At 39.3% G+C, this 10,952-nt stretch overlaps 1 protein-coding gene across 1 annotated transcript in view; it reads left to right on the top strand.

The window, feature by feature from the left end:
• Positions 1 to 1,307: 1,307 nt before the first annotated feature.
• RSPO3 (R-spondin 3) overlaps positions 1,308 to 10,952 on the top strand; it is a 60,141-nt gene continuing 50,496 nt past the window's right edge. Inside the window, exon 1 of the mRNA XM_069973657.1 lies at positions 1,308 to 2,033. Coding sequence (XP_069829758.1) covers positions 1,937 to 2,033 — 97 coding nt within the window. The 5' untranslated portion in view covers positions 1,308 to 1,936. The remainder of the gene's footprint in view (positions 2,034 to 10,952) is intronic.

Raw genomic sequence — 10,952 nt, 5'->3', positions numbered from 1 at the left:
TGGTCCTTAAAAATCACTGGATGTGTGAATGAGGCCTACTTATTCATATTAAAATACTGCTGCATTTATACAATTGTACAATGTTGCAATATTTTGCCTGATAATACGCGGCAAGCAAATGATATGCCCATTTTCATCATCCTTCCCAGCAGCCACAGCCCGCACAGCTCTGAGAATGACATGGTCATGACATCACCATTTTATCCGGGAAGTGAAGCCTTGATGCAGTAGTAAGTGCAGGGAAAAAGCACTTTATAAGCATTTCCCATAATAAGTGTATATTGGTGATTTGTATAACTTTTGGGGGGCAATACAATACTTTAATAAAAATTTTCTCTGGACTTCTCCTTTAAAGGTGTTTTTTTTTTTTTTCAAAATCAACTAAAATCAAAAACTCATATAGATTTGTAATTTACTATGGGGAGTTTTCTATGGGAGTTACTACTGCTCTGGACAGTTCCTGACATGGACAGAGGTGGCAGGAGAGAGCACTATGTTAGACGGGAAAGAAAACACCACTTCCTGCAGGACATATACCAGCTGATAAGTACTGGAAGACTTGCACTATTCTATTTATAAAAATGTTTGGACTACTAAAAAAATGAAAAATTTAGATTTTGTTAAAGTATGCACCAACAGAATAAAATAATAATTATTATTATTAATTTTAAAATAATGTTCTAAGGAAAAAGCACTGCATTCCATAGCCTTTGTATATTCCTATTGATGTCCCATAGTTACTTTGGGCCATTCTTCCGTTGGGCACCAAACACATTGCACGCAGGGCTGCTCCACACCTACAATGATGAAGTAACAAGCCAGATGGGGTCTATTTACTTTCCCATTCAGTGAAAGCATTGTCTATGTGTGCACATACAGATGCACAAGAGTTTTGCTAATAGTTCAACTTGTTAACAAGTTACTTGTGGTTTTACATAGAACTGCAAGCAAACCTGCTGCAATATCACCATGCACTTCTGCAACTGCTGTCTATAGGGATCAGTCCTATGCCTGTCTGTACAGTATCCCCCATGTTACCTATAGGCTGCAGTTATAAATCTCACCCCTCTCTCTCTATGGGATCATTTGTCCCAGAGCTGCACAGACTAGGACTGGCTTCCCTTTACACTTCTCTTTCCCCCAAGCACTGCCCACGTCCCATTGTAATTGACTTGCACACTTAATCTTCAGCTTTCTTTTTTTTTTTTTAAAGAGAGGAGGGGGGTGTGTGGAGAGGGCTAGGGGGAGGTTAAGTCACTGACATCGGTGCTGTAGTGAGGGGAGTCTGACAGAAGCAGCCAGTCTTATAGAGAGCAGAGTAGGCAGTCAGCTAAGGGGGAGGCAGGAGATTTACAGTAACCTATAGCAGGCACTCTGGCCTCACTAAGCCTACAGGGTCTATGTATTGTGTTAGCTTACTACATGGCATATATAGCATAGGAGCAGGCTGCCTTTATTCTGGTTGGATCACTGGAGAAGTTTGGATGTGAAATATTCTAACAAAAGATCTTCTGCATGACTTTACCTGGTGAGGTGTCCCTTCCATTCATCCATAAGGGACCTTGGATATTAGATGGCTCTGAGAAGCATTTCCCAAAGGAGGCGAGTGGGGTTTGGAAAGTGACAGATGATCCCACCTGTATTCTGGAGTTCTCTAGTCAAGCAGCATAGACTTTGGCTGTAGGCAACATGCTACCTGCATCATATCCAGGGACTCTATCTGCTGCCTTGGCTCCATCCCCTGTAAGGTACTCTGCCTATCTCACAATGCACAAATAGTCCTCTTCTCATCCTGTCTCACTAATTGTCCTGTCCACTTTTCTCCTGGAAGTCCTTGTGGATTGTGTTTGAATTATCAAGAAGAAGAAGAAGAAGAAGAGACCTGAAGGACACTCCACACTGAAGAAGCTAGGGGGGAAATCATTACAAGGTTACTATGCAATTGCGACTGCTTTCTTTGTGTTTGATCATTGTGAACTTCTTGGAATACATTGAAAGTCAACACATCCCTAGAGGGAGGCGACATCGAAGAAGTAAGTGTCCCTGCTGGTGCGTGCAGATCTTCTCCTGTTCTTCAGTGCTGTATTATTAGTTCTGCTAACTTCTCAGGAAGGGATGCACCTGCCCCCATAATAACTACCTGTGTCTATCATTAGGGATAGGAACCAAATCACAAAGGTTGTCACTCCGCTGCCCATTCCATTACCTATGTAATATAATGGCAATTCTTTAAATATACATTTTTAGTCCTGTACAACCCACATAGAAATTTAAGGACACATTCTGAAATATTTTAATTCTAAGATGTAGATGGTTTAGGTGTAAGGCACAAGTTCCTAATATATCTTGTATGTAAGTAATGCACATAGGAGATGATGAAGATGATGACATTGTATATGTAAACTTTACATAGAATTCACACTTTCAGTTGTTCTTATATATTTATAAATTCTATAGACTGGACTTCATTTCTTGTCCAGATCTGGAACCATCTTATCCGATACAGATGGAGCTTTTCTTTGTCTTGTTTTGACTGAGCTGGTTAACACGGGAAACATATACAGTTTCACCTTATGACCGATGGATCTATGCAATTTAAACTGAGATTAAGCCCAGACCACACCAGTGGCAGGCAGCATCAGGAGGGAGGCAGCTCTGTTTCCCCTTCCAGAAACTCCTGCACACATAACTGGAAAGGACTGGCTTACACGCTTTTACCATTAAATCTACATACTCCATTTACTATCTAGATGGGTTTCCTTCCATCACCAAGATAGTGATTTGTCCCCAGGCTTTGATTAAATATGCTAATATCTTATCCTCACCCAACACTATCAGTGTCTGTATACACAGCCCTAAGCCGGATACATACAACCAAGCCGGCACTCAACTGGTTAAGTTTATTTGCCCAGCTCATCAGCGGTAATTAGTCTGTAATTGGAAAGTCTAGAAAATCCTATTAGGAAGATCCCAGTCTGTAACTAAGATCCCCTTCCATACTCTTAGTGGTTATCCCCACCATGTTTGGGTTTCTGTCAATCTAAAACTCATTTCACAAATAATAGACAAAGAAATCTGTGGAGAGACCAGAGGTGAGCATGAGATCTGGCACAATTCATTGTGGTATCACCATGTCTGTATTGGTCTTCAGGTAATTAAACCGCAAAAACTTAGATAGTACATTCATTGATATAGTATGGATATGTGACTAACCCGTCTCTACTAAGCTTATAATCTAGAGGCACCGGGTGCAATGGCAGATACGCTTGGCTGGGTTATAAAATGCAGATGACCAAAGTGGGCATCAGTGTATCAGTGGGGACATGCGTCTCTGTAATCTGATTGAGATAAAGCCATAAAGGGGACATGAATCTACTTTTATGTCTGCAAATACCTTAGGGGAATCTATTTCCTACATATGTGATCTCCCCTGAAATGACAGCACATATAGTAGTGGCTGGGTCTATGTGGCCATGTGTTCTCCTGACTCTGACTAAACTACCTCAGCAAGAGAGCTTAGTGCGTTACTGTGAAAGTACTTACAGATGGTACATGAAGGATGGAAAGTGTCTGCCATCCAGCAGGCACCAGCAATGGGATCAGATCTCCAGACTTTTTCTTATGAAGCGTTTGTAGCTGCAATGTGTTACAGATGATATAGAACCGCCTGTATCCAGCAGATAAGTCACACTGTAGCATCCGCACCAACAAGAGGGGGAAGTTGTGGTCCAATATACAAACACACAAATATATATATATATATATATAGATACAAGAAATTTTGGATTGTTTATTTAACCAATAACTACTTGAGTATACAAGTATACACAAGCACTGTATGTTTGTTAGCGCACCAAAATTACAATACTTGAGGACATGTTCACATACGCTGGAGTTTCCTTGCGTTAACGCAATGAAGGACGGCTGGACGGCAATGAAATGATCACTTACTGCAATGAATTGATCAATTACTGCAATTAAATGATGCATTCACATTGAATTATTATTGTGCTACTGCATGTGTGAACACAGCCTAAGAGAGACATGCTTCCCTATGTCCACACATAGTTCAGATTGATCGATAGATAGATAAAGACTGACTTTTACATATACAATTTTAAACTAGGAACAAAGAACTTTCGTACTTTATTTTGACATCGATCCTTTTAGTTGGCATACAGATATGTGGAAATCTGCAATAATTATCAAATATTTTACATTATCGGTAGAACATTGTAGGCTATAATTTTTAGGCTCCTAAGAGCTTTACTAGTATGATACCTTTTGTATTAGAGACTGTAAATGTTTACAACTTTTAGAATTCATGCACAATGATTATCAAGTTTACTAAGAGTTAATGGCCATGCGCTGTTAAAGTCCTATAGAAGTTCACTAAGCCTTGCAGATCAGTGGCTATATATAAATATATATTGGCCAGGATAATGCTTCTTGGGTTGTCCTGGCAAAGCTTGAACACCATTCTGCCTTGTACATGCATTGAGTGGCATAAAGTGTCCCAGCAGCGACTCCAACCTATAACACGCAGCATTAAGCGATGTCTAACCTTGCCCTTAATATATTGGTTTACCTGCACTCAATGCTATATAAGCCACGCCATCTATCTATTCATCCATCCATCTATCTGACAGTATTACTCCATCCATCTGTCTCATCCACCTCTTTATCCAGGGCACTGCCGCTCCCTCATTGATCATGATTGAATTAATCATGATGACAACTGATGAGGTTTTGTAGAATTGATTCATATGGAAGAAACATTTGCCTATAAAATAACATATGGCCATTACTTATCATAGTTCAACTTTGGAAACTAATCTGAGTCTATTTGACAACACGTCTATAGAGGAAGCATGTAAAGAAAATGGAACAGAAATTGTTGAAACGTTTCTTGCTACTGTCCTTAAACTGCGTGACCAAATAAAATAGAAAACTTATGCAATATGTCCAATTAGGTGTCTTTTACTGCCCTCTAGTGGCTTGTCTATAGGGTCTCTGTAAGAGTAAAGCGGGCCATTGTAACTATAGCAAAGCCTAATTTAACCCTGCTATTCATTTTAAAAGTTTTTTTTTTCTATAAACTATCCTGTAAAAGTCATTGATAGCTAAATGTTTCAGAACCTGTAAAATACAATATTAGAATGATATATATACAACCAAGTTTTATAGACAGGCTTTGGACCAGCTTACAACTGTGTCCCCATGGTCCCCCACCAGCACCCAGCCATGGTGCTCCTCCACTACCTCACATGTGGACGATACAATTCAGCAACCTATATCAAATGAAGGTTTAAAATATACTGGATTAGACAGAACTGCGTCCTTGGGACCATTTACAGCTGATCTTATGTTATCAAGACTGATAGTGCAGAACAGGATGACCATTTGACCCTTGTTTGCATAAATTAGTACATACATGGAACTTATCACCACTCATTGTTAGCTTACATAGGCAAAACAACAAAGTAAAGATAAGAGTCTGTATTGCCATTGTAGGCTCCATGTTTATCTCATAGCAATTAGCGGCATTGTTGTTTTATAAGCTAAGCAATTTAGGAGACTGACATGTAACGCATTATATACCAATGAAAAAGTGAATTTTGCTATATCATATCTGGTAACAATAAGCGTTGGCTACATCTCTAGCGATACAGTGATATTCTGATAAGAATTTAAAACTTTTTGGCTAATTTTTTTTCTTTTTAATATTATTATTTTATTATATTATTATTTATTTTTAAAGCACCCTTGATTCCAGAGCACTAGTTCTAAATACTGACCAAAATACAGTGTGTGAACACAGCCTGAAACATTTGAGTTCACTAATATTTTAATGGCTTTGGGTTATAGAATGGTCTGTAATGTGGATTAGTTATTGGTAGAAACCAGTGCACTTCGTACAAGAGATGGTCACATTTAGACTGTGATGAAATGACAGCTATTTTTATTGGACGTCTGTCATATGCTGGCAAAGAACGGTCATTATTTGCCGTTAAATGGTGGCCGTTCGAGAAAAACGGCCGTCATATAGCTAGGGCTATACTGAGACCTTTTCCACTACAAAAAGTCAATGTAATAAATAGCTTGAAAATCATTCCAATGGGAAGATATTTTCTACTGACTTTTTTAATCGCTGCATGTTGGCATTTCAGAGAGGTTTTACAAAGTGGTAGCTCCATAAAGTATAATGAGAATCTCTAGGGAATCGCCTGTTAATGTTTGGATGATTCTGGTAAGGAATGTTACTACAAAAGATCAAGATATAGGGCTAGCCTAGCCAAGTAACAAGAACATTGGTGATTAATAATGAATACCATGTCTACATGGCACTGTAGGTACAATAAGAGGATATAAACCCTACCACAGTACTCATTTCAATAGGCAAAAACTTTTGTATTTAGACTTTTGGGGATTTTTCGGGGAAAATTTGGAAATGTAACCAAGAGTGGACACCATAGGAAAATGTATAGACTGACGTTATTAAGCCTGGACTATCTAATAGATTAGTGTTTATGCTGTATATTTATCACTGACCGAATTGTAGGGCCATTTGTTCAACTTTGGACACTAGGTTATGATCAAATGAATAAACGAAAAAAGCAAAAATCTATCTTACACCTCTACTTCTTACAGCTACTTCCATAAATGCCCCATTCCCAAATGTACATGGACGCTGAGCTTGGAAAGTGGCAGTGGCTTATCTACCAAAGAGCAAAAGAATCAGGCATGTTGAAATCCAACATGTCTGGTTTTTCTCTCCCCCATCATCTGCTGACAAGAAGATGTCCGGAGGCTTCCATACACATTACATGGTTGATCAGTGTACAGCTGCCTTTAATCACAGCAGCATAATAAATACAAGTGCATTATCAACCCGACTACATTAAATGAGCATAACCTGCCACTAAGAAAAACAGGTCTATATATATATATATATATATATATATATATATATATATATATATATATATCAGCTCTAGATATTTTAGGAAAGGCAGTCATAAAGGGGTACTCCAATATTTTTTTCCTTTCAAATCAGCTGACGTCAAAAAGTTATACAAATTTGTAATCTACTTTTAGTTAAAAATCTCAAGTCTTCCAGTACTTATCAGCTGCTGAATACCCTGCAGGTAGTGATATATTGCTTCCAGTCTGACACAGTGCTGTCTGCTGCCATCTCTGTCCATGAGCAGTAGCAAATCCCTATAGAAAACTTTTCCTGACACGGACAAAGGTGCCAGCAGAGAGCACTGTACCAGGCTGGAAAAGTCCACGGCTTCCTGCAGGACATACAGGAGCTGATAAGTACTGGAAGATGTGAAATATTTAGTATTAACTCTTTAACTCTCATTAGCATTAATAACTAGTATTGCAGACAGAAACCGATCATAATAGATCAGTTTCGGGCGGTATCTCGGGGCCTGAGCTCCTGGCATCCCATGGCCACCCAAATAGACTTATACTATCAGTAAAGTATTGTCTCCTGGCTACAGTTATGCTATGATTTGCAAATATTGCAGCTTTTTTTACCACAATTTTGCACAAATCAGGGCATCATGACATTATCTATCCTGTACTATGATAGTGCTGCCATAGTTAAAGTGGGGTTAGGGGCCCAGGCTTGGTAAACAGCCCGGGGCCCATGGTAAAGTTAATCCACCCCTGATTGCAGATCTAGAATATATTGCCTAGATACATCATAATGCTTGATGACTTAAAGGGGTTATCCAGCGCTACAAAAACATGGCCACTTTTCCCCCTACTGTTGTCTCCAGTTCAGGTGCGGTTTGCAATTAAGCTCCATTTACCCCACCCAAACTGGAGACAACAGTAGGGGGAAAGTGCCCATGTTTTTGTAGAGCTGGATAACCCCTTTAAAGGGAATGTGTCATCTACATTTTCTTTTACTGGTTAGAGTCTTTTATTCTGATCTGCTTCAATTTTCGAACTACTTTAGTATATTTCACCTTTTGTACATTTTTATGTGGGCTGCCATATTGCCTGAGTTTTTAACAGCATTCAGTGACATGCTTTACAGCAAGACTCATGGACATAGACAATAATAGGCAGAGTCTGTCCCCTTGAGATGAATGTGAAATATTATGGAGCAGGGTGCTTCTGTTTTCTCCTCTATCTACTGGCGTCACATGTTGCTGCAATGCTGTACAGATCACTTTACAGCAGCCTCTTCTTATCGCTACAGACACAACAGGAAGTCTCAGATTAGTTAAAGCCCTAAGGTGAGAATAAAAAAAAACTGCAACATCCCAGGATTATTTAATAGAAACAGAAAAACAGATAATTAGAAAAAAATGGTACCAACAATTCTTTAAAAAAATATGTTTGATATACTTTATGTCAGTAATAACTATGAGTGAGTTTCTGATTTTCTTTAGAAGGGTACTCCGGCATTTTTTTTTTCTTTCAGATCAACTGGTTCCAGAAAGTTAGAGAGATTTGTAATTTTTTTGTTATTCAAAAAATCTCCAGTCTTCCAGTACTTGTCAGCTGCTTTATGTCTTGCAGGAAGTGAAACATTCTTTCCACTCTGATACAGTGCTGCCCCCTCTCTCCGTAACAAGAACTGACCAGAGCTGGAAAGGTTTTCTATGGGCATTTGCTACTGCTCTGGACAGTTCCTATCACAGACAGAGGTGGCAGCAGAGAGCACCCCTTCCTGCAGGACATACAGAGCTGGAAGTCTTCAGTTTTTCTTTAAAAGTCTATGGGGTAGATTTATCAAACATGGTGTAAAGTGAAACTGGTTCAGTTGCCCCTAGCAACCAATCAGATTCCACTTTTCATTCCCCACAGACTCTGGAAAATGAAAGGTGGAATCTGATTGGCTGCTAGGGGCAATTGAGCCAGTTTCACTTTACACCATGTTTGATAAATCTCCCTCTATATATCTTTCTGAAACCAGGTGTTTTTGGAAAAAAAAGAGCTGGGGTTCCCCTTTAATTTTGAGAGACTATTAAAAATCAAAGTCTACTTTTCTATTTGAGGGCTACACCTAAAAATGTACCCTGACCTAGTTCCCTGGAGCAGATGCACCTTAATATTTTGAAGCTACAGTCTCTACATTAAAAGTCACATCCAGCAGTCCCTCTTTGCTGCTAAAATGTCCAAAGATTGACTAAAGGCCCTATTCCACGGAACGAATATCGTTCGTATTCGGCTGATATCGGCCGCTATGAACGATAATCGTCCCGTGGAATAGAGTGCAACAATCAGCCGACATTGTTCATGTTGGCTGATCGTTGCAGTCGCTTGTTTTTCAACATGTTGAAAAACAAGCGACTGATATAGCAGCGATCTGCTGCCGTCGCTCCGTTGAATAGGAGCATCGGGAGAAGACGCTGCTGTATCGTATGGGCTGCCCGGACGATCAGCGATCACCCGGGCAGCCCCCCCCCGCCCGCAGCTCCCCGCCGCCCCTCACGCACTCACCCGCTCGCTGCGGCCGCGTTGAATAGCGGCGGCAGCGAGCGGGGAACGAGGAGCAAACGAGCGCTGAGAGCAAACCTTTGGGCAGTTGACAAAGGTTTGAATAAATACTTTAAATATTGCTAAACAGGAGAAATGTAGATTTTTAAAAAAAAATTTTTACATTTATTTATACTTAACAGCTTGATTCCAGACTTCTCAAAGTTCTTACCTCACTGCCACTAACATAGCCAGTAAGCAAATATTTTATGAAGGCATACAATGTTAGGTGGCCAGAAAGGGAATGCTGCCATCTAATACACATAGAAGCAACATGTAATTTAGGAAAAGCTCAAAAATAGGAGCCATCATTTCATTTAAGTGTGAATATGTGTTGCCTAAATTGCATTTGAGCCTTTGTAGTACATTCCAAAGCCCCCAAATTGGTGTCCCGGAAGGCGTCTCCCAGACATTGTGCGGCTAGAATTATATCATTCAATGTCTACAGACAGAATTTTGGTTTCCAGAATATCCTTTATGAATTATAATGATGTGGCATCTTCAGCTGGCGGCACTTAGAATGCCATCATAGGCTTTGGTAGCTGGACATACCGACACTATATTACATTTACGAGTTGCGTTTGAGTAGACCAAATGTTTGACTGAAGAGGCGCAGTATAATAAATAGCAATATTACTGTGGTTGTAATTACTTTACATAAGCAAGTGCTCCCAAACTCCTCTCTTTAGAGTCACACTTTGTAATGTTAATGCAGATAATCCATGCGTGCAGATCTTTTAATGCAGATGGATTTTCAAAGATGAAATAGAACCTGAGAACAGATTTGCAGTCCATCTACAAGAATTAGAAACATTATAAAAGTCTACAACAATTTTTAAGGAAAGTAATATATGGAAAATGCATGTTAAGCATAGTCATGTACATGTCTAGGCTTCATATCTGATTCTGTAAATGAGGGATTTAAGAAGGAAGCTCAGCGGTATTGTCCATAAATGGAGAAACAGAATGATAGCTATGTCCTCTATGAGTCTATGGAACCTATCTTTTTTTTTATCCATTGTGTTTTTTAAATTGCTAACATTTTACCCTTCACTTAAAGGGCTAGTTCAGAAAAAAATGTTTTTTCTTTCAAATCAACTGGTGCCAGAAAGTGCCAGAAATCTGTCATTTACCTCTATTAAAAAAAAAATCTTAAGTCTTCCAGTACTTATCAGTTGCTGTATGTCCTGCAGGAAGTGGTGTATTTTTTCAAGTCTGGAGAGCAGGAGAGGTTTTGTATGGGGATTTTCTACTGCTCTGGACAGTTCCTGTCATGGACAGAAGTGTCAGCAGAAAACAGTGTCAGACTGGAGAGAATATACCACTTCCTGCTGGACATACAGCAGCTGATAAGTACTGGAAGACTTGAGATATTTATTAGAAGTTAATTACAAATCTATATAACTATCTGGTACCAGTTGATTTGAGAGACTTTTTTTTTTTTATTA

The sequence above is a fragment of the Dendropsophus ebraccatus genome, chromosome 6, assembly GCF_027789765.1.
Source record: "Dendropsophus ebraccatus isolate aDenEbr1 chromosome 6, aDenEbr1.pat, whole genome shotgun sequence".
NCBI classification, from domain to species: Eukaryota; Metazoa; Chordata; class Amphibia; order Anura; family Hylidae; genus Dendropsophus; species Dendropsophus ebraccatus.
The sequence above is the reverse complement of the archived record's forward strand: the minus strand, read 5'-3'. Positions and strand labels throughout refer to the sequence as shown.